Source organism: Hylobates moloch, unplaced genomic scaffold (assembly GCF_009828535.3).
Source record: "Hylobates moloch isolate HMO894 unplaced genomic scaffold, HMol_V3 SCAFFOLD_20, whole genome shotgun sequence".
Taxonomy (NCBI): Eukaryota; Metazoa; Chordata; class Mammalia; order Primates; family Hylobatidae; genus Hylobates; species Hylobates moloch.
This window is the reverse complement of record NW_026652295.1, coordinates 49,468,023-49,492,603: the sequence shown is the minus strand read 5'-3', so window position 1 is coordinate 49,492,603 and position 24,581 is coordinate 49,468,023. Positions and strand designations below refer to the sequence as shown.

Sequence of the window (24,581 nt, the reverse complement as noted above, 5' to 3'; positions counted from 1 at the left end):
GCTTCAAGTCGTGGGAAAAGCTGGAAAGGAATTCTAGACCTGGCCTTGTCTCTTCCAGCTGTTTGACCTGAGACGTGTCAATTCACATGTCTGGGCCTTGGCTTTCTCCTCTGTTAACTGAGATTGTTAAACGAGATGAACCTTATGGCATCTTTCAGTCTTCATAGTCTGATTTTGTAGCTCTAGTTATGAATTTTTGATGAAGTAGATTTAAGTATTCCCATTTCCCACAAGAAAAGTACAATCTGGGTCTAAACTGTATGATTTCTAAACTACTCCGTCTGCGTTCTCTGTAGTTGTTTTGGCAGGGTGGTGTGGTGGAGTAGGTGGAATGATGGGGTTCCTTACTAAATGAGCACTATTGTGTTTTTCTTTCACTTCAAGTACTCAGCAACCTTTGACAACTTTGCTCCTGGTAATTACCTACTGCTGGTGCACACAGATTTGCCGCCTTACCCTGACATCCTTCTAAGATGTGGAAGCCGAGTGGGTCTGTCTTTTCCATTTCTTCCATCACCAGGTCAGAACCAAGGCTGTGACTGGTTCTTCAATAGCCAGCTGAGGCAACTCACCTATCTGGGTAAGTATCCAATTGGATGAATGTTTTGAGAGCACATAGTCAGAAATCACCAATCACCCTTCAATTCCAGACATTTGTGCTGTGCAGTGCTGAGGAACTGAAAGGGACAGCTGTGTGTTATGGTTGAGTGAATGTGCCCTGTAGTCCGATTGCCTGGGTTTAAATCCCAGCTCCAACACTCACCGGCTAGCATACACAGAGCCTCTCTAAGGCTCAGCCGCCTCCTCTACAGAGAAGTATGACCATAGGGCCTACCTCAGAGGATAGGAAATTAAATAAAGAATAACATGTAAAACTCTTGAGCAGAAGGCCTAGCCCACAAAAAATGCTTACTAGACGTTGGTAGTTAGTACTAATAATATCTTTAATTCGTCTTAGGGCAGTGTCATATTTGTTTGTAGTGGAACAACTGCACATGTAAAGATGGATGGCTGTGCTTTAGTCCAGGAGTTTGAGACCAGCCAGGGCAGCAAAGTGAGATCCCATCTCTCCAAAAAAAAAAAAAAAAAAAAAGCTGGGCATGGTGGCAATGTGCCTGTGGTCCCAGCTACTTGGGAGGCTAAGGTGGGAGGATCAGTTGAGGCCAGGAGTTTGAGATCAGCCTAGACAACAGAGTGAGACCTAATCTCTACAAAAAATTAAATAAATCAGCTGGATGTGGTGGCGCATGCCTGTAGTCTCAGTTACTTGGGAGGCTGAGGTGGGAGGATAGCTTGAGCCTAGGAAGTCGAGCCTGCAGTGAGCCATGAGCATGCCACTGCACTTCAACCTGGGCAACAGATTGAGACCCCATGTCAAAAATAAAAAAAAGAGAGAAAAAAAATGGATGGCTGATTATGACCATTGGTATGAGGAACAGTAGAGAGTCCAAGGTAGAGAGTACCAATGCAGAGAGAGACTGAATTAAGACGGAAGTTATGTAGAAGGTGAGAAGGAAAACTTTTGATGAGAATCTGAGGTCAGGAAGATGAGTAGCACGGAGGGCTGATATGAGCACTAGGGGTGGGCTGTGTCTGTTTTATGTTAAGATTAACATGAGGATGAAGGAATCAGGAACCCTACTGTGACTGCCAAGTCACAGAGGCCAAAGGTTTTTCCTTATCTTCTTACTGTGCATGTTTCACAGGATCCCAGTGTGTCAGGACCATCCACTTCTTTTGATTTCCTGGAGTTTATTTCATATTCCTTTTCTATACCATGTCAGCATTGGTCACTCTGAGCACCATGGTACCTGCTTGTTCCAATTGCAGCTCATTGTGAGGCCACTTCTTATAGTAAAAAGGAGAATCTGGCTAAATAGGTCTCAAGAGTGACAATTTTGTTATAAATTGCTCTTAGTAGATCCTGGTCAAATCCAGGGGATCTTATTAGCATAATAAGTTCTAGCCCCTGCCACAAGCCCAAGGTGGCCATGGATTTAGAGGGCGAGGCAATGGTCCTGAGTCCGTCCTTTGCCTCTTTCACTTGTGCCTAACCGTAAGTCCAGTGAGTCTGACCTACAGGCGAGCCCCAGAACTGTTAAATTTTAACAGCATCAGAGAGGAGAGTCTGGTGGTCCCTTGGTATTTTTTTATGTCTTTGCCAAAAGGATTGTTGTATATTTTATTTGCACTGAATTGTACCATTCAAAGTTTATTTCTGATTTGATCCATTCATAAATGTAACTTAAAACTATAAAAACTTGAGATGGACAGAGATTCCTGAGATTGTTTTACCACTTCAGCTGACTACAGCCATAAATAAGAGTAAATAGTTGCCATTAACTTTATGGCTATTCACTTGATATGTATTCTGGAACAAAATTTTAATCTGAATTGCTCTCTTTCCATTACTTAGCCTGCTTCTGAAGAGGCTGTCTTGTCCATAGGTCATATTCTGTTCATGAACTGCAAAATAATTTGAATACTCAAATAAGCTAAACATAATATAAAAACCATTTATGGTACAAAGAAAAAAAATCAAATCATGCAGCTATAGATTTTCTTCCCTTATGATAGCATTATTAATTGAATTAATAGCAAATTATACTATTATATATACACATATGGTATAAATGCACATCTGTGTAAGTAGCTGTGTGAATGTGCATGTGTGCTTATATGTAGATGTACATCTGTATCTGCATATGTATGATGTAAATGAATGTCTTAGTATAAAACATTTCTATTAGGTAGATAGCCTTTATTAATTTTTAAAAATTATTTGTATTGGAATATCCTAGTATCTCCTCCTTCGAATATGAGTTGGAAAAGGAATAAGAAGTCACAGAGGATTTGTTGAATGTTTAATAAACTTGGAGACTCTTGCTTCTTGAAGGGATTCCCCGTAGGAGCTTTTATGGTCATTGGTGCCTCCTTTATCCTCTGAGTGTATGGAGTAGATAGCTGGCTAGAGCCACTTCTGTTCTCATTTTTTGGGCTGTCACAGTGATGGTGTGAGGACTCAGGAGGAACTGAGGCTCACCCTGCTCCTCCATGGCAGTGCGCCATGTAGCTATACTGGGTTGTGTAAATTTAGCTGTAATTTTGGATATCATCTGTGTAAAGTTTATAAGATCTTCAGCAAGGTGGTGATTAGGCTTCCACGTTTTCCGTATACCTGACTGCATTTCCCAGTGCCATAATGGTAGTTGCTGTTGTTGGTACCGGAGCAAGAGCCCAAGAAGTAGAGTTCCAGTTCTGTGCCATGCATTTCATATACTGATTAGGTTGTAACTTTCACTTAACTGTTTTTTCAGACCACTTGACTTTATAGGACCATGACTGGGATAATTTACATAAAATACATTTCATCTATGCAGATGGTGTAAGTCAAGACCACATAGTCTATGTGGACATATTCCTGGGATGGAAAACACGGGAAATGTGTGTATACAGAAGTTTATTTTATTGTGGGGAAGCTGCTTGATCTCTATCATGGCCACGGAATTCCATATTAGATTTCTTTGGGGGGTGTGGCTCCTTTTCTTGGCTGGCATTTCATTCAGAGTGCTGCTTCACTGACAACTGGCTGAATTTTCATTCACTGATTGACCACTTCTAAGTGGTCAATCTTTTGTATTGTTTTACCACATCCCCCAGGATAGGAAGTTTTAGAAAAATCAAAATTATCTTCATTTCCTTTGTTTGGCTGCTGCATGTGTGATTTAAGATACCTGACTCATCTTCGACCCAGCTGAGAGTGGAAAAAACCTGAACCCAGGCATTCTAGCTCCTGGCTGTGGCTCTCTCCACTAGAGTGTGCTGCCCACTAAATAATCATGGATCACTCACCAGAAAGGATGGCGGGGGTGCTGGGCAGGGTTGTGGGAGAACAGTTCTCAAGGATTCCCAGTGACAAAGAAAAAAATCATACACATACAATATGTTTTGACCCTTGCATTTTTCTTTTCTACCAAGGCAAGTTTTGCCTTTGTTCAGCAAACATCTTCACGGAGTGCAGTTTTTTTTGGAAAGCTCATGGCCAGCGCTTGGGGCTTAGGGTTTTAATCAGTGGCTGGCTGGTTATTTTACCTGGGGCATGGCGTTATAATTGCTCCATGCCTCAGTGGCTTTATTTACACAGCAAGGTTAAGAAAATACTTGTCTCTTGGAATTGTGGCACAAAACATCCAAATATATTCAAGTGTGGTTAGTGTGCCATGTTATTTCACCAATGTTTTCCTGGTAGACTATTTCTCTAGAAGTTTTCTTTCTTTTTAGAAGATTAACAATATCATGTGTCAAGAGCTCAGTGTATATGTTATAACCTTTCTGAAAGGGTCTCCCTCTATTTTCTTTTACTAGATTTTTGTGAGATAAATGGGATTCACCGTAATATGACATATATGATATATTGTTCCCATGATTGAAATGTGATGCCACTTAAGCAATTGTTAGCCACAGAATAAGATAACCTCACTCATTTAAAAAGATCTGTTAGGGAGATTGGTTCATGTTGCCTTTCTAAAGCCGCTGAGAATTTTGCCCAAGGAGCTACTTACGAAACAGACCACAAGTGAAGTACCTTGTGTGCACTATTGTTTGTGCTAGGATGCTGCAGGAGCAATATTTGATGTGATAAACTATTACGAATACGATGAACTATTATTGCATATCCCAACTGTAGCTTCTATGCCATGCTTGGGAATGGGTACGACTGTAGAACAAGTGTTCTTTTATATTTGCAAAGTTGGGAGAAAAATCCAGCAAGCCTATTTTTCCCTTCATGCGATTTGGTGCCCTGACTGCTCATGTCTCTGCCTTACAGAGCCAGTTTCCCACTGCCTCTTTCCCTGCTGTTTTTTTCCAAGGATGTTTCAGTTCATGGTGAACTATTTTTATTTTTTAGTTACATTAACGCTATGAAATAATTAGTCAGCTAATTAATCTGGTTTACAAGCTTTGTAGGATTCTTCAGCTGTCAGTCAGGCCCAGGCCTGAGGCCTACATCGAGTCTCAGCTCCCTTGCCCATGTGATTCCTGTTGCCATGGCTACTGGCTACATCTGCTGACACCCCACTCTCTATTTATTGCTTAATTAAGAATTTCACGCTCAGCCCTTATCTGCCTCTAAGAACAAGCGCACACTGTTAAGAAATTCCAAATTTAGGCCCAGGCACAAGGAAAGCCTTTCTTATGGGCTTGGCTGTATGGAGCCTCTCTAACGATCCTCTCGGCATCCCAGCCGCCACCCTTCAATCAAAAATCATTAAATGGGGCAGAGATAATGAGCATGTAGCATATCAAAAGAAGGATGTTTGCTTGGTCCAAAGGAGGAAAAGCTGCTCGGCCCCACGCTCAGCTCCACTTCAAAGGGAGATGAGACCTCTCAACACTGGGGCCTGATAATGCCTCATTTGTTCTTGGCTTGACTTATGCAAAAGGTCTGGTGTGTCAGAGTCCAATCGCACAGACGTGGGTTTCCCCCACCTCTTGCCTCCACCTCCACCAGCCCCCTCCCTGGCCTTCTGCACACTCCTGTGTCAGCACTTAGGCAGCTGGGTGCCCCAAAGCATCAGAGGGAGCGTATAATCACTGACTCTCCACTCACAATGGCCACTTGTAGGGGGGTGGCCAGGAGGAGGTCTTCATCACAATAGGAACACAATTATTGCAGCTGCTAGGGAGGGCTATGCTTCTTCCTGTAGAAATAGAATAGGACTTGCCCAAAACAGGAGGAGAAGATTGGAGGGAGGTGGGGGGGGAAGTTGAGAAGGGTGGAGAAAACAATCTTGAGTTGATTATTCATAATCTGACTCTTGGAAGCCCGATGCAGAGTCAGTGGGGTTCCAGCAGCTGCTCGCACACAGCCTTCTTCTAATAATTGTACATTCTGTCAGGGGTCAACTTACTTTTGACCCTGTCCTTTTATATTGGTAAAAGGCTCTTTAGGGCAAACTGTTGGGTTGTGGCAGGGTGCATTAAACACTCACAGCCCCTTCCCCTAGCTTGATCCCCCTCCCGATCAGCAGCCGGTGATAAATTCATATCAGATGCTGCACCATTCACAGTTGCCCTCCCGAGTTCACACAGCCCCCACTCATGCAGCAGAGATGCAGCCGAGCTGGGACATTGTGTGAGGCGGCAGCTGAGAAGGTCTGCCTGTGAGGCTGAGGCTCCTGCTGCACCACCACTTTCTGATCTGACTGAAAAAAAAAAAAAGGACATGTCTAGCCAGGCTGGCCAACACTTGTGTCCAAATGTCCGCCTCACCACGAATAAAAGGCAAGAGGGCTGTGCGTGGAAAGGCAGATGGACTTTATTGTGTGCGCCAAGTTGCCAAGAAGAACTCAGGTCTGTCTCATCACAAAGATGGGTCAGAAAAGATGCTGTTAATTTGGGAGAGCCTAAAAAATCAGGAGTGCTTTCCTGGGTTGGAGCCTAGGCTCCTGATCCTGTCTACCACTGCCCAGGTTTCCTTTCCTTAATGCAACAAGGGCCTTGGAGCCAAGCAGGCTGCTTGCATAGATCTTCTCTTCTTCAGCTGGTCTAGAAGACTCCCTGCAAATCCTGGAAAAGAATTCCTTTAGGATCTAAGGAGGAGAGTGGCGTCAAATGGCTCCCGTGACCTCTTGGGGAAGATTTTGTAGGCAGAGCGGAATCAGAATCTTTTTGCAACTCTGCAGCCATTCCCATGCTGAGCCCCTCTAAGGCAATCCGCAGCATTCTAGTTAATAAATTAATTTACATTCTTATGAAAAACTCATTCCCAAAGATCCCCAAGGATTTTTAGCAGTAATGTAGAGAATTGACTTCAGGGAACTGCACTAACCTTTGTGGCAAAAATATAGATAACAGAACAGAGGCTGGGGATGTGACCAGGGATTTTGCCTCTTGGTTGGAAATAACTCCAAAAGGAAAAGGCAGGAAGAGAAGGAGAAAAGGAAGGAAATGAAAGGAGAGGAGAGAGAGGGAAGGAGAGGAGAGGAGAGGAGGAGAAAGGAAAGGAAAGGGAAGGAAACTTAGAATCAAATACATCTTTTAGGAATCGCTCAGGTTAAGGAGTTAATGCTCCGCAATGCTGAGTTGCTAGCCTTAATTCACACAGGTCATAGGTGGTGCAACCAGTATTCAAACAGCTTTTCTGACTCTAGGTTCAGTGCTTTTTCTAGTATACCATCTTTTCTTTTTTTAATTCTGAGCTTACATACCTAACCTTATAAACCAACTCTTCTTTCAATTTATAAGAAAAAACGATACTTAGTTAACACTGTGCTTCCTGAACTTTAGATGTTTTAGTACCATTTTCATAATTGTGTCATATCCTTATACCTCTTGTCTGATTATTTACTCAATATTTTTCTTAAATCAATTTCTGTACTATCTTATTTTTAAAACCTAACTTTTCTTAATAATATCCATGAAATCATGGGTTTAATGGGTTAGTTGTTTTTTCTAAAATACGTTACAATGTATAGATACTAAAATGAAACTTTTCATGCCTCTAAAATAACCACTGTGCATTTTACATCTTGGGAATATGATTTGGTCTGTAAGGGTTTGGTATAATTGATAAAAAGTACGAATTGTGGAGTAAGGATCTTTTCCATCTGGGTCTCGCTCTTCACTTGGTAAGAACACCTGCTCCTGAGAACAAACAATATTTTAAGAGTGTAGTATGAGAAAATTTGTTTAGTTCCTTACATTTGTGTTTTTTTGCCTCCTGGGTAAACAGCTGAAATGCTTATTCCCAGGACCCTCCTGAGAGGTTCGGGCTCTGTAGGTCTGTGGCAGGGTCTGGGCAATCAGAAATACCTCCACAGAAGTATGAAAAACATTGCTCTGAGTCAGAATAACAATTGCTATTCTTCTCTGAGTTAATTAAGATGGTTTAATTGAGCTAACTTTCAGGATTGTGGCTAATGCAGACATATGTGTTGGTGTCTTGATCAAGTTCTTTTCCTTTTGTCCCCCCTCAAAATTCACTGTTTCATAAGTGAATGATACAGGGATAATAGAAGACTCAAAGATAATCACAGGATTTTCATATACTATTTCTGTGAAGGCCTTTAAAGGATCGTGTTTTACGAGGGCCAAGATGCCTTCCATGGCTGCCTCTGAGGCTGGAATCAGACAGGAGTGTGGTCCTGTAAATCAAGCTTTAGCTGCCAGGGACTAACTGACAAGCAAGCCTTCTCTGTGGCTAAGCCAAAGAGGTCAGCTTCTGGGGAATGAGGTCAAGTTCACTGAGCAGGACAGGAGGAACAGGAGTGTACAGACTTGTGAGTCAGGACAGGGAAAAGATGTGGAGGCAACAGAGGAGATAACAGAGAGGATGTGGAGGTAAGAGGTAAAAATGCAGAGAGAGCCAACAGCCGGCTCAGGTAGACAGAGCTGGGGCTTGGGTCCAGGGCAGACAGAGACAGAAAGAGAAGTCATGAGTCAGGGTGGGACTGCATGACATTTGAAGATACCTATTGCAGTTTCTATTTTATGTTCTTTCACTGTGTAGTCAGTGACTGACACACTAGATAAATGTGGCCTGAGTGAGAGGTCCTAATATGTGCGTAAACTAAAACGACAAAGTGAGAATGAGAATATGAATGAAAGAGTGAAATAGGGAAGGAGTCTGTAACCTACTAAGATTCCATGTGTTTTTTATTTTTAAATAAATGGGTTCTTATTTCTCCCTCTAAAATTTCAAGAGAGAATTAGACCTGCTTAGGGAGAGAATTAATTTTTCTCTTTCCTAGAGCCTTAAGTGAGGACAGAATTCATCAGACACAACATATTAACCTGGTAGGACCTTGTATCACATTTGCTTTAGTAACTCTCTTTTCTCTTACCAGGAGCCATTTTCTTAGCACATTTTCCTCTTCACCCTAGATGTCTGTGTTTATAGCAAGTTTAGATCATATAGCACTCGTCAGAAAAAGTTGGCAATAATTGGCCCAAAGAATTTTTTTTTGTCTTTTTGAGCATCAGATCTTCTTACAATCTGGGAAGGATCAACTACAATGGGGCTCCATTTATAAATACGGAAGATTAACCATTCTCATATTACAAATACAAAATCAGAAATCATAAGCACTGAGAAAACATATGTCCAATATCACAGATTGTGTAAGGCTTTTAAACTCTCCCCAAGTCAATACCTTCATTCTCAAATGATTTTCATCCCTCTTTGTATTTATTCAAATTGGAAATGACACTTCACATTTACAGTTCTTTATAGAGTCAACACACTTAACAAACTTTAGCAGATCTGGTTAAGTTGCTTACAACTCTGTAATACTACAGCTCGTCATGATTAGATACAGCTGTAAAAAGAGTAGAAAGTAAAAGCATATTTCTTGAACCTTGTTGACTGGCACCTGGAATCATGAACGTGCCATAATGACAGTATTGATAACAGTTAACATTTATTGTTCATGATGTGCCAGGCACTGTGCTAAGCATGTTCCATGGACTAGTCTATCTTTTCTAATAGCCCTATGAGATGGATAGTATGATTATTCCCACTTTTAGATGAAGTGAATGAGGTTTAGAAATGGCAAATAACTTGTCAGTGGCCCATGTCTAGGAACCAGAAGAGCCAGGATTCAGATCCAGGCTGTTGGGCTCCAGCACCCACATTCTTCCCACCATTCACTACTGTCATGACCATGACCAGGAAATGGTGTTTGGGAAGAGATAGCCCTCTGGCTCGTACTCATCTGCCCCCAGAGGCATGTAGATGGTGGTATAGGAAATCAGACTTCTAATTTTTCCTGCCTTTGTTAACTTTTCTCTATCTGTTCTGATCCTGAAACTACTTCTCTTCAATGACTGGCATTCACATACTCAACATGAAAGAAGTGAGCAATAGATTTTCAATATATTTTTTAGTTTTACAATGTCTGTTTTGGTAGGGAGTTCTCCTGGAGGTAGGGACCATTTGTGCGTGTGTAGAGGTTTAAGAATATCAGTCACCACTCAGTCCAGAAGCCATTGGTGCAGTGTAGTGGAAAGAGCTACAGATACGAGATTAAACCTAGGATTTCTAAATTGGCCCATGAAAATGAATATCTACATTTCTAGCAATATCTAGTACTCATAAGGTACATGAGAAAAGTCTCTGTCTCAAAAATTTGAAGACAAAGCTAATTATTGATGTAATCTTAAATTATCAGTTGATGCTCAATAAATATTTACTAAATTGAGAACAAGTTTTGGATGAATATCACAGGATGGATTTAGAAGTACTTTTGAACTTTAGAGGATGCACACATCAATGTGAACAGAAGTGGATGAGTTAGACTTTATTTTAAAAAAAGGAAATGACACCTTGACTGGTGGCTTTATTATTAGTATTAAATTAGAAAGATGCGTGAAATAAGCAACAGGATGAAGGAACAATTTAAGCAAAGTCTTGGAAGTGGTGATAAAGGTAGAACATGTCAAGAGCATGTTGGCATTGCACCAGGTCTCAACATGTGGCAGTGTAAGGAGAAAGACACAAACTCGTGCTTTATATTCTTAGAAAAATTTTAAAAAGAGAAAATGACCAAAATAAGATTAGAGGAATTGAAGAGGTCTCATCATGGATCTCTTTGGGGATCACTTTCTTTGTAATATTCTGAAGCTTATATTTTATTTTTATTTTTCATTTTTTAGTTTTTTTTGAGACAGAGTCTTGCTCTGTCACCCAGGCTAGAGTGCAGTGGTGTGATCTTGGCTCACTGCAACCTCCACACCGCAGGGTTCAAGCAATTCTCCTGCCTCAGCTTCCCTAGTAGCTGGGATTACAGGAGTGCACCACTACACATGGCTAGTTTTTGTGTTTTTAGTAGAGATGGGTTTTACCATGTTGGCCAGGCTGCTCTCGAACTCCTGACCTCAAGTGATCCACCCACCTCAGCCTCCCAAAGTGCTGGGATTACAGGCATGAGCCACGGCGCCTGGCTGCTTATGTTTTATATTTAGAAAGAATGATCCTCTGTTTATTTCATCTGATGGAGGAAAGGGTTTAGGGTTCCAGGAAAACAAAAGTGGAGAGTGTGAGTTTGGCCAAGTCCCCAAGGCTGCAGCCTTCAGCAACACAGGGCCCTCCAGTGGTGGGAAGTGTGGCTCCTGTGACAAACGATAAGGCAGAAGGGTAATTAACCAATAAGAGACAAGGTGTGACCGAAAAATGGAGTTTGTGCACCTGATTACTAATTAATCAGGCGTGAGAGCACCTTGTAGATGCATTCACTATTTAATTATAGCAGCCTCTCTTGGCAAAGGAGCATATGTTCCCAGCTTAATCTACTGGTTTATACTGACATCAAATTGTCATTATCAGAAAGAATCAGGCCTTTTGATTATTTCCACTAATTTATTGAACACTTAAAATTAATGAACCCCAGGCCTTTTAAATGTGCTCAGTTGGCTTGGATGATGGGAGGAGGATAGGGGGTGGGGAAAAGGCTTCATTAAAGGGACAATTTGTTTGGATAAAGGTAACCAAATACATTTCATGGATGATCTGAACTCTATTGGTGAAAAACACATGAATTCTAAAAGCTGAGCCTACAAAATGATGAACAGAAAATAGGATATGAGGTATATGGTCTGCTGGACACCATTGGCGTCCTTAGAACATATGGCTAAAGGTTTCGTTTCTGTTTTTGTTTTTCCTAATTGTTTATGTGCCAGTTCTCTTGGAGACCTCGCTGCAATTACGTTTAGTCAAATGAAAGCAATCAAAATCAAATGTTGGAAATCAATTGTTAGATTAACAAGGATTTCATTTTTTTGTTTTGAAAATTTAGGCAACTAGAATTTAGCATAAATTCTTCTTTTCTCACATGTGACTGTCTTTAATATTAAGATGATCTTTGTATCACATGCAAGTTGTGGCTTTTGGTATTTAGTTTCAGGTGAAGGCCAAGTTCAAGTCATTCTCCGGGTGAAGGAAGGTGTGCCCCCAACTATTTCAGGTGAGTATTAACACACGAAATAGAAGTGTCTAGTATAGCAGAATGTCCTCCAGTAGTTCTACAAATTCCACCTTGTCATACTGTTAATAAACAGGCAGATATCAGTCCTAAAGCTTATATGTCTGATAACTCTCTATTGTGTTGCCCTGTAACTAAAATATGTATCTGCATGTCAAAAAAGGATATAAAGGTGCATTTATTTTTCAAAGCAATGAAAGTAAGAATTGAAACATGTAAATAAGCACATTTCATAAATTATGGACCATATGTGCACATAGGACTCCAGATCTGCAGATGGGCTATTAGGCCCCCTCCAAATGGAAAGAAAAATTCAGGGTATCTCTAAACTTTAATTGTTCCTGGTAATTTCAGGAAATCAGGGTAAACAAACCCTCCTCAAAAGTCAGATGGTTCTATGAAATCTAACTCAAAAAGCCAAATTCTCAAAGACTAAATGTCTCCTAAGCACCTTCTGATGTATTTCATTGTTTGTTTTTGTTTATTCTGAATCAATTTAACTATACATTTGCAGGAGGAATAAATCTTTTCAAAGGCAGAGATTTCTTTTAATTTTCAGTGGCATTTTTGTGCTATGTCAGAGCAGAGCCCATGCTAATCAGAAAATGATCTAATTCCTCTATTTAAATTAATAGATAAATGAGGTAAGAGGACTGGACTAAAACTATAAATGATAATCCTGAAGGTTACTACTCCATGCTTATTGGACTATGAAGAATGTGATTCAAGATTGTTTTCAGAATGTTTTCTGAGCTGCCACCACACTTTGTTTTTTGTGTTCCTTGTCCTTCATCTCTCTTTGCCTTTAGATGGTTCAAAATGCCTTGTTTATTGAGTGCCTTTTATGCAAGGTGTGGGGGAATACCATGATGAGCAAGATGGAATGAACTTTGACTTTATGGGGTCTTGTGATCTCTTGGGGATGTCAGTCAAACTATTAAGTAATCAATTAATATAGTTGTTTAAAAATTACTGTTATAAGGAAAAGGATAGTTCTCTCTTCTCTGAAAGTTTCTATGTTCAAATTCTCCAAGAAGAGATTTGATTTGTTGTGTCAGTGTCTATTCTGTAGAGGACATACCTGTTGGGGAAGCTCTCATGCCAGGCCCCCTTCTGTGGATACTGGACCATCTATGAATGGCCATTCTTGGTTCAACCATCTGTAGTCAGGGTGGCATATCACTCAGCACGTAGTATGATGATTTCTGTACTAAGGATTCTTTGGAAGGATGGCGTGGTGTCTAGCATTCAGAGCTTTTTAGAAGGGGTCAGTTTAACTGGAGATGCTTCAATTACAACTGCTGATAAATAGCCCATACTTCATAGAGTTGTGGGTTTTAAAAAAGGTGGAGACTTTACAGGCTATCCTATCCAGTTGCCTCATTTTACAAATGGGGATGTGAAGGCCAGATATTAAACTTAGTCATATCAGTAGTCAGTCATATGAGCCTAGATAAGTACTCAGGTGTCTCAACTCAGCCCAGTGTTCCTTGTGCTATACAATGTAGCCTCTAATGTGTTTAAATTGCCTTATTGAGCATAGATTAACTATGAGTTCTATTAAAATCTAGCCAGTTTTCCTACCTCATATAGTTTGGGACAGAAAACTATTTCAAAACACAAAGAGTTACAGATTTAGTACAATATCATTCACCAGGAAGAAATTTTAAATAACATACTTCCAACACATTGTCTGATTCTCACGTATGTAGTATCTGTGCTAGTGCCAAAATTTAAACATGGTAATGTATTTTGTTTAATGAGTAGCTCTATGTAAGACAGTAAAATTATTGCAATATCATTTTTGCCAAAACTATGAATGAATGAATGAATGAGTTAACACATCTATCCGTGTTAACTCATTCATTCCATTGTTTGAATGGGTCAATCCAATGTTTGAATGAGTTAACCATCTAGCTACGTGTTAACCCATATGAGTATATAATATGTACCCACACTAAGTGCACATATTGTCCATGGTCATATAAGAACATCCAGATCATCGGGTATTCTTTTCCTAAATTTTCCCACAGATCTAAGTTTTTGTCCCTTTCTTTGATCTCTGAGAATCAGGCAGCCCTAGTCTTGTTCAAAGTTAACTCATCCCTTCCTGCATCTTCCACACTTTCCCCTATCAGCGAACAACTCATTGTCTTGTGTAGTTAACCTTTCTTTCCTTACTGGCTTCTTCTGTTCAGTGCCTCCCATTTAGAAACAAAACAAATTTGTGGATACTGAATTTTCCTTTAGCAGACAGCTGTCCTGCAAACTTCTCAAAAGCCTAGCCTCCTCTTCATGCAGAGCCATGAAAACCTGGGTTGATGAAGAGCGAAGGCGTGGAGGGCAACATTTGGCTCATATATTAGACTCGAGACTACCTAAAATCTTAGCTGCTTGTTGAGTGACAAATTTGTACAGGGAAGCAAGGAGAGGCCTCATCAGGAATGTTGGTCCAGACTAAAATTCATGGGTTCCAGTTTTGAAACTAGTCTAATTTATCTAAAGATTCAGAAGACAGATCAAAGGCTGTGGTTCTCAACTCTTAAGACTGTCCATTCCTCAATGAGCTTTTTTGATGGTCTGACCCAACGTCTTTCCTTCCTTACCTCCAGTGCATTCCTCAATCCACTGTAATATGGTTTCTATCTCAACCACTCAACTGGGACCACTGTCATCTGGATCACCCATGCCTTGATTGCTAAGTTTAACAGTCACTTCTAATTCTCTCTCTTACCAGAGCTCTACTATTAACAAGGTCACTTGTGCTCTCTGGAGATGCTGTATTACTTAGGATTCCAAGACCTTCCTCTCTTCTGATTCTCCCAGTAGATCTCTGACTGCTGCTTCTTTAACTCTTGTAGGCTTCTTTTTCCCTCCACAAATTTGATTGTCAATAATAGTCATATAGAATCCTGATATTAGTTGTATAGAAATCTGATAACTCTTACAGGAGACTGAAACATGTTTTCTTATCCCTTAGTGTTCTTATCTTAAGGCAGGATGGTACAGAATAATTAAATTTGTGCATAATAACATTCCTTCATTAGAATAGCTACCTTAAAAAAAAAAAAAGAATAGCTATCTTAAGGCCTAATTTTTCCAACTAAAGACTGTGTCAGCTCTCTTATAAGCAAGAGTAAAGGTGAAAAAAGTACAGAATGTTTGTTTCCATCATCTGTGATATAAAATTGGAGTAACTAAAGATTCCTGAAGCTTGGCATGAGGTTTTAGAGAACAATCATTGCTTGTTTGAAATATCACTGGAAATGAGGCATCAGAGACATTATATCTGGACTTTGTGGGGCAAGCTAGGGGTCATCCTGACAAATACCCCTTACTCTACCCCCAACTGAATATTTTGGGTCTAATGTTGGGAAGAAGGCAACATTGGGAGAAAACTTAGCAAGGTATTACAGTATTGGAGTTTATGAAATATTTATAAGGCCTCTTACTGAGTGACCCTTATTCCAAGACATTGCCTTATTCCCCAGGTGTGTGGTATATTTTGTACTAATTAAATTGCCTACGGTTTCTGCTTGACCACAATCTATATACTTTTAGGTTATCCTGGGGCTCTAATTAAACCATGACTACTGAGGAATTGGGTCTGGTAGAAAAAATAACTAAGTGTTCCTCGTGTTTCTGACATCAGGTATTTTCACTTGTCACCTTGAAATCCTCTGGAGCTATTACAACCATCCTCAGAGTTTCGAATACAGCTTCTAGGCCGATGATGCCAAATTCACCTTTGGGCTCAGAGCTCTTCCCATCCGTCCAATTCATATTTTTCCACTGCTTGCTGTATAACTCCATCTGGAGACCACAGAGATGCCCTAAATGCCCTATGGCACAAACTGTATTCATCCACTTCTGTCTTAATGTGCTAGAAGTCTCTGGCCCCTCCACCTTTGTTATCCTTCATAATCCGGCCTCTGTTTATTTTACCAACCTTGTCACTTACCTCTCTTTTAGCTCTGTGGTTCAGCAACCCAAATTTCTTATCATTCCTCCACTTGACTTCCCATTTTTTGCCTCGGCTCATGCTCATCCTTCTGTCTGCAGTGCAACCCTCTTGTCATACACTTATCACAACCTCCCCTTTACCTGAATAACTTCTAAGCCTTTAAAATGCAGCTGAGTTACTACTTCCCTCGGGAAGCTTCTCCTGGCAAAATCTTGCTTCCTTTCGTCATCAGGTACCATTAAAAAGAACTCCCCTCAGTGCCTGTGCAGCGTTTTTAATCCTCCTAATGCTGATATAAGACCATCAGCTCCTTGGAGGCAAGGGTGACATTTTATTTCTTTTTGTATCCCTGCTTTTTAAAGGCAGTTCTAATAGAGAAGGTGCTCACTATTTATGTTGTAAAATTAGCAAATCATGGGCATGATTCCCTCCCTCCCCTCGAAAGAGGAGGCCTTTTCATTCTACCCTTTTGAGACAATCTGTCTGCCCTTCTGACTCTGTACCAGTAATCACATCCCAGGAAAGAACAAGTAGATATGGTTCAGCATGGTTTTGTGCATGATGTGATATTGGACAGTCCCCACTGGAAATTATTAGATTTACATTTCAATTATGCGATGAGATACTAGGAGGGAGAATGGTTGAAAAGAATATGCCATTTGATCATCAAAGGCAGAATCAATAGAAACTGGTTGGAATGTATGATCTGTCTGTAAGTTACCGCCTTGAGAAGTTTTTAGATTATTACCCCGCCTTTAGTATGTAGGGAGAGCTGTGGGAAGAACATAACCTTTGACTCAGTCATTCCATTGAGGAATGTATTTGAAGAAGATAATCAGGATTATTGAGAGATTTGCATAGAGACAGTTAACACTGCATTATTTACAATTAAACAGAGAATAGAAAGAGTCTAAATGTCAGACGTTAGGAATTAAGTAAATTATGGATTTTAAAAATATGATATGTAGCCACTAAAATTATGTTTACAAGGCATTTAAATAATATTATAAAATGCATAGGAAAATAGGCTAAGCTAAGCAAAAGTAGAACTGGGTGTAAAAAATAAGAACAGGATTTGATATAATCTCAATTATGTAAAAATTCTGAGAAATTCTGGAAGGAAACAGAAATAAAAGGTAGCTATTGCAAGGTAGTGAGATTATAGGCAATTATTACCTTTATTTGCATTTTCTAAATATTTCATGATAAGCATGCCATATTTATTATAAGGCAAAGCAGATGTATAATAACAAGAGTGGGATTTTTTTCAGAAGTGAAGGTAATCTAAGGATTGAATAATTACTTGCTTTTTAGCTGATAAATATTTGTACGGAAACTTATAAAATATTAATAGGCAGCTTCTTTGGGAGGTGAAAATACCACTAGCATCCTAAAATAACGATAGAATTTGGAAGTTACCACAATGGATTAGATTTTCAAAAAATTTTTTTATTTTCCAGCTTCTACCTCTGCATCTGAATCAGCTTTAAAATGGTCCCTCCCTGAAACATGGCAAGGTGTTGAAGAAGGCTGGGGAGGATACAACAATACCATTCCAGGCCCTGGGGATGACGTTCTCATTTTACCCAGTGAGTAAAACAACCCAAGAGATGAATCACAGACAGGCTGAACCCGGCCACATCTGATTATGTTTCATTTATATTGTACAACACAGTAAAGAGTTTGGAAATAAGTAGGCACTTATGTTGTTTCATTCTTCCTCTTTTTGGGAGGGGTTAATGTAGGAGAACAAGTTCATAGACCAGTGAAATCCCCCCACAATTAACCTAGCATATCTTCATTAAAAGTGGAATAAGTAATTGTCATGCTGAAAGGAGTTAAAATAATCCACTAACTAGTTAATTTTCTTCATGTGTCAGAGAATGGATTTACAGGTTCTAGTATCCTTAAGTTTGAAAGACACAGAGGGTATGGAAGACAACAGTTTATTAATGCGTTCTGATGGTTTGCCTTTGGGAATTTTGAAATACAGGACCGAGGAAAAATGACAAGCTCTTCGGTTGCTATGAGTTTTCAAAATTGCCGAGAAGTAGGTTAATAAAAAAGAAAAATACCTATCTATGTATCTATTCATCTGTTTGTCTAGACCTATCTTCCAGTACACACATATGTTATAAAAAAGATGATTCCTTAGATATACAGAAACACACAGCCATACTTACAAAATTCTTCTTATTTAAAAGAGAGTTTTCAAAAGTTCCAGAATATCTCCCTAGCCTGAGAAGAAAATGTTTTTCATAGGACAGTTATATTTTCCCCCAAAGACCTAATTACATTTATGGTTTAATTTGAACCTCTTAAGGTAATAGTGAATAAAAGAAGATCCGTAATGGAAGAACATTTAACCATCTGTGAAGTAATAATAATGATAATGTCAAACATTTACTGAGAACTAACAACATGCCGGGAACTGTTTTCCATGTACCAACTAATTTAATCCTTACAATAACCTTATGAAATAAGTAATATTATTATCCCCATTTTTGAGAAGCAGAGGCCCAGGACAATTAAGTCACTTGTTCAGGGTCCCACAGTTTGCAATTTGCAGAGTCAAAATTTGAACCCAAGCAGTCTTTCTTCCAGTCCTCATCTTGAACCAATAACGCACATTCCCTTTCTAAAATGACTACGAGTAAAACAAAAGAGGGTCACTCTATTGTTTGCTTTATTTGTGTGGCAGAACGAAGGAAGAATGAAAGAAGATATACTGGCCACCTTCTTATCATTGGTGGTGTGTTTGTGTGACTGTGCCCAGAGACATGACGGACAGGTGTAAGTGCCTGACCAGTACACATGTCAATTATTATTATCATCCCGCTTCCCCATCAACCACCTCTCTTTGGTGGAGGATGTAACCTTTTGAATAAACAAGCTCGTGAGTCATTCCTATATGAAAAGGAAAAATCTGTTATGTCTCAGCCATCTCTTTGATGAATCTAGCCAGCGGATTTGCCCTGGGCTATGGTTTTTCCCCACTAAGCAAGCTGCTTCCCCCACCCCATGCAGGAAGCAAAAGAAGCTTTTGAAGGTTGCCAAGCTTTTAGTATCCTTTGGGGTTTTTATGCCGAGCAAGGAGCGATCTTGGCCATCTTGCTTGGCACTGCAGTTGACTGTGTCCACTGTGTGCCCTGGGTCCCAGGATCCCTGGCTTTCTCCACTATTCTTCATTCCTTTGTCTATGGTCAGCTCGTAAGATCATAGGATGGGCCTGAATTCTCCATGAAGCTGCTCTTAAATAGCACAAATCAATGCTGGGTGGGGGAAAGGAGGTGGGGCACAGGCATTGGCTGTAGAAAGGACTTTCCAGTTGGCCTTTCAGTGTTATTGTGATAATCAGAAAAGTCAAGATTTTTAAAACATACACAGTTATTTTTCATTATTTCTAGCTTTCACATGAAAAGACAGGTGAGTGAAAAACAGATGTGTAATATATAAAAAATAAAATCCTTTCTCATCGTCCCTCTCCTGTTGTCTAATAACCCCTCTTCTATCTCCAACAAATCTGTGATTGATGAGCAATTGAATTCATTGTGCCATTTGGATTGGGGTCTTATGCAGGAGCTGCTCGGCCTTTCTCTTCCCTTCTGATTTTTGACAGGCTGATATTTTGACCTCTGATGGGTCTCTGGATTGAATCTACCTTTGTTTTCTGCTTGTGGTTTTGTCTCTCTCTGAACTCTTCAGCTTTTCCTGGCTCCCCTTGTTTCTTTCATTCCTAGCCTTCTTTAAATCAAATAAATTTGTCCACCTGACTCTGGCGCAAAGTAGACGTTCAGTAAGCATCATTTGGATGAAGTGCATGAACTCATTGCTCCCATCCATAATTCAATAGTAGAAATAAATCTTTGGGTTTGACAGTGTTGACACATACCACTATAGGATTTTACAGTCTGTGGAAAAAAATGTCTTCTCCTTTGAATAGATTCCTAAGAATTATGAAATGATTTTTATGATGATAGTAATGATGGTGATAGTAGCAACTACAACTTGAGTGCTTGGTGTGTGACATGTACTATACTAAGTATTTTACAAGGATTTTTTTTTTTTCATATAATTCTCACAACCACTCTATAAGTGGATTCTGTTATTATCCCTGTTTTTACAGATGAAAAATCTGGGATGCAGAGAGGGTAACTTGCTCAAGTTTTACCCAGCCAGTAAGTAAAGAAGCTCGGCAGGAAATCAGAGAATTTAAATCATGAGTTCTAACTCTTCATTGTATCTTTCTTTTTTCAAAAAAACTTACCATCCATACCTGCTCTGATATCTCCAAATTAGACTATATATTATACTGAACTTATGCCCCTCCACGTTCTTCTCTTACCATCCGCATTCTTTCCTTAACTTGAAATAAAACAAAAATAAAATAAAAAACTACTATTTGTTGAGTATCTACTGTATGTCAGATACACTGCTTGAGGTATTTAATCTTATCACACATGCTTGGAAAAACTGGAGATACTTCCCAAAGAGGTGTGCAATGCAATGAACCATTGCATTAGAACCATTCTAATGCAATGAACCATTAGTAAAAGCATTTGCTTTGCATCTGGTAGCAAATGTAGTTGTAATTCAAATGAACACCCCTTTCCAGTTCAATTTAGCAAATATTTACCAAATATTCACTGTGTTCAAGGTGCTCATGATCTGGAAACCCAAAGTCAAGTACCATACAACTGTGACCTCAAACAGCCAGGGATTTTGCTGGGTTAATAAAACACATAATGCACAATAATACAACAAATAGCTGTAATAAATAATGTGTTTAGAATCATAGTGTCTCTAGGGTAAAGGTGGCTTCGTGGAAGAAGAGGCATTTGAAGTGAATTTTGAAAGATGAGGTAAGAATTAGAGGGGCAGTTATGAGACACAAGTGTATGTTGGGGATCCTTCAGGATATAGGATGAGCTGTCGACTAGGATAAACCTGGCATTCACATTTGGCTTCTGACATTTACAACGGTGTGACATTGGACAAGCTGTAAACCTTTCTGACCCTTATTTATAACATTAGGGCTATAATTAATATATCATAATGTTAAGAAAGATGAAATGAGATAACATCAGTGCACATGACCAATGCATAGAGTTTTGGTGGTAATGGAATTACAGATGAAAGCTGTGATTTGTAATGTATCAGGTGCTCTTTTCCTTCATTTTTCCATCTGGCTGCCCCTCTTGGCCTCTGGTATTAGCAACGCTTTGTATTTGCTTTCCAATGGCTTATTATTTAATTTTCACAACATCCTTGGGAGCTAAATAGGTAATAACTATTATTACAGTAAAAACCCATTTTTACATAATACGATTTTAATGGAACTGCTGATTTTACAAAATGAAAGTGACTGGTAAAAAAGATTTAAGTGATACTTTTGAACCTCTAATATAATTTTATGGTGTTTTGTGTATTTTAATTCATTAATAAAGGAAACGTGTAGAACATTCCCATCATTATTCAAGTAGAATAGCATAATTTTTCAATAAAATTCTTAGGGTAAATTGCCTATTTCCATTTTCTGGGAAATCAATTTTATGGAATGACCTCAGACCCATCCTATTCCATAAAAATAGGACTTTACTGTACTAATAAAAGATATCACTATCTTAAGTATGGTACCATTTTCCTTCAAGGCATTCTATCTTTATGGACATTGGATTTTGAAAGAGCTGTAAATTCTTCTCTGTGGTATTATATGGAGTAAGCTGAGGTAATCATTAAGAATTTGCTCTTGTAGTTTAAGTTCATGATAACTTTGCTTCAACAAGTAAGTGTATCTGACTGTCTTTTCTTTCTAAATATTGGAAAAATTGGCCTGAATGCATTCTCGACTTCTTAAGTAGTAGGAACAAGTTCTGCCTTACTATGCAAATCTCAAACCTTCATAAAGAATAGCTGGCCAAGTGGCAAAAGATCCCTCTAGTTTCTGCTCTATGCCTTGTTCTAAACTGACCTGAGTGGATTTGTGTAAGATGCCTCCAGTGCTTTCTCAGGATTCTGTTTTGAAGGGTGCAAATATGATATCATGTAGCCTCCAGCATCTTTGTGTGTTTATGTGTGTGGTAGAATTCACTGTTACATTTTGTATATTACTTTGAACTGTCCTTATTTGAAGACCTGAGTGGGGGAGTACTGTTTTTCTTTTATAATAGCTCTTCTGTTTGTTCTGATTCTTAATATTCAGTACCTTAAATGCCAGAGAAGCTTATCAAAGTCATGTGATGTTCAAAGATGGCAATATGTAAAGCACCTTCTTGTTAAATTGCAAAACATCATAATAGGTTGGTGATATGAAGCAAGATGATCATAAATCAGAAAGTAATTTTTGAGGGGAGGAACTTCTATAAAATCTTGTGATTATAGAACTATTGACTTCATTCACCTTTTTCTTATCTGAGATTATATGTAATTCAGTATTTCATACTGAATTATAGCAGAGATGTACGTCTACAACACCAATTAGAAACCAAACAAATATTGGTGATGTTTCTGTAGCTTGTGTAGTTCTCAGATTTTGGTCTTGTACCTTTTGGATGGGACATAAAAGCACTAAAGACCACCACCCCACTTATTCTGGATTAGCAAGTGGGAGGGGAAGAAATTTGGGCTTTAGCTACTTGGGTCCTTTTTGTAATGTGTGGCATCAGAATGGTAACAAGTGGAGTGGTTGTTCTGAAACTGTATCATTACCTGGCAAACCACCCAGAAACCTAACAGCATAAAACACACATTTTATTTTGCTTACAATTTTATGGGGAAGCGCGAGGCCGAGGTGTTCTAATTTGGGTTCCTCCATGCATTCTAGTTAGATAGTGGCTGGACTGTGGTCATTGATAGGCTCACCTTGGCTGCCTTTAGATGCCTTTAAGATGGGTCATTCATATGGCTGGGCCTTGATGCTGGTTATTGGCTGGGAGCTTAGGATAATCAACTAAGAGGCCTCAGTTCCTCTCCTCATGGGTTTATTATGGGGCTGCTTGGGCTTCCTCACAGCATGGTCGCTGGATTCCAAGAAAGAATAGCCTAAGAAAGGGTATTCCAAAAGTAAGTGGTCCAAGAGACCTGTGTGGAAGCCACATGCCTTCTGAGCTGGCTCTGGCAAGCTCAGAATATCATGGCCATAAACTTCTTGGTCAACCAAGGTCCTGAGGTCAGCCTAGATTTAGGAGAGGAGAATTAGGTTCCACCTCTCAATGGGAGGAATAGCTAAGAATTTGCAGCTGTCTTTAATCTACCTCTGTGTATGTGTTTATGTGTGTAAGTATATATGCATGTATGTAATTAAAAGCAGATGTACCTGACTTAATTCAAAAAGTGCTTTAGAGCCTGCTAAATTTGTGTTGTCTTCTCTGTCTGGACAGACGTTATTTAGACTCCGTTGGCTTGCATGAATAAGAGATTACAGAACACCAGGAGACAGACTATTCAAAGGGTTTTAGTTTCTTTATTTTATTTTATTTTTACCTATAATGCTTAGTGTTAATTACACCACCTCTTCTCTGCCTGGAAGTGGTATTTGTCAACTCTCCAAACATGACTGGGTCCCCAATTTGGAATTGCTCACTTTGCAGTGGGAATAGACGATAGTTGTTGAACTGCAACTTGTGGTCAAATCTTTACATGTGTGACCAGAGCCTCTTCTTAGAAGAGAGGGATATAGTGGGATGTGGAAAGACATGGAGGAAACATATTTTGAGCATTTTCTTTCAGGGCAGACATTAAAGATCCAGGGAGACAACAGCTGGAACTTTCCTTTGACCTCGTTTAGAAAGTGAATGGAAAAGCTGTTCTTTAAGCTACTTTTGACCTAAAAACTTTAATCAACATTATTTTCAAATAAAAATAAACAAAAAGACAACTTGAAGTCAGAGATGAAAGGATCTTTGGAAACTGTCTATTTCTCCTTCCTTTTAGGCAATTTCTTAAGAGAGAATCATAGACCTTAGTGAACCTTGCTTTAAGGATGTCAAAGTCATGTCCTTACCACTAGAAGGAAGAATCAGGATTTCAGACTCCAAAGAGCGAGTGTTCTCGCCAACATCCCCAAGTAGTTTATCTTTGAAATGATGAATGTAACTAAACCTTCCATATATCAAATCATTTAAAAATATACTATAGAAACTTACAATTTAAAGCAGTCTAAGTATAAAGTGCTTTGCTATATGGGTCCCTTGATGAACTGATTACCTAGTAATTTATTTGTTTTCTTTTGAGGTGGATTTACTTATAAATATTAATATATAGGTAAATTATAGACACATAGTTGTTGAATTGGTAGGAAACATAGTGGCTTTCTAATCCAACTAATAATAATCTAAATAATAATGTAAGTGTTTTATAAATTGTAAAATGCTATGACATATGTTAAGATTATTGCCCAAACTTATATGATGTTTTATACCAAAGCTGAGTGAAATTTTAGTCCCCATGCTTCAACCCAGTGTTTTAAGTTGACCCCTAAAATTATTAGAGGGACTACTATCATTTTATTTATTTTGTTCCTAAAATAGGATTGAATGTTGAGACAAAACACTTGGAGGCTAGGGAGTTCCTTCTAGTTGCAATGACTGAGATTCAAACGGGTGCTCCCAAATGAGTAGCAGCAGTCCCCTAAACTT

The 24,581-nt window shown here is 39.2% G+C and overlaps 1 protein-coding gene across 1 annotated transcript in view; it reads left to right on the top strand.

The window, feature by feature from the left end:
* Positions 1–24,581, top strand: part of PKHD1 (PKHD1 ciliary IPT domain containing fibrocystin/polyductin) — a 482,509-nt gene that overhangs the window by 245,351 nt on the left and 212,577 nt on the right. The window contains exons 49-51 of the mRNA XM_032141123.2: positions 385–580; positions 11,898–11,963; positions 17,406–17,534. Coding sequence (XP_031997014.1) covers positions 385–580; positions 11,898–11,963; positions 17,406–17,534 — 391 coding nt within the window. The remainder of the gene's footprint in view (positions 1–384; positions 581–11,897; positions 11,964–17,405; positions 17,535–24,581) is intronic.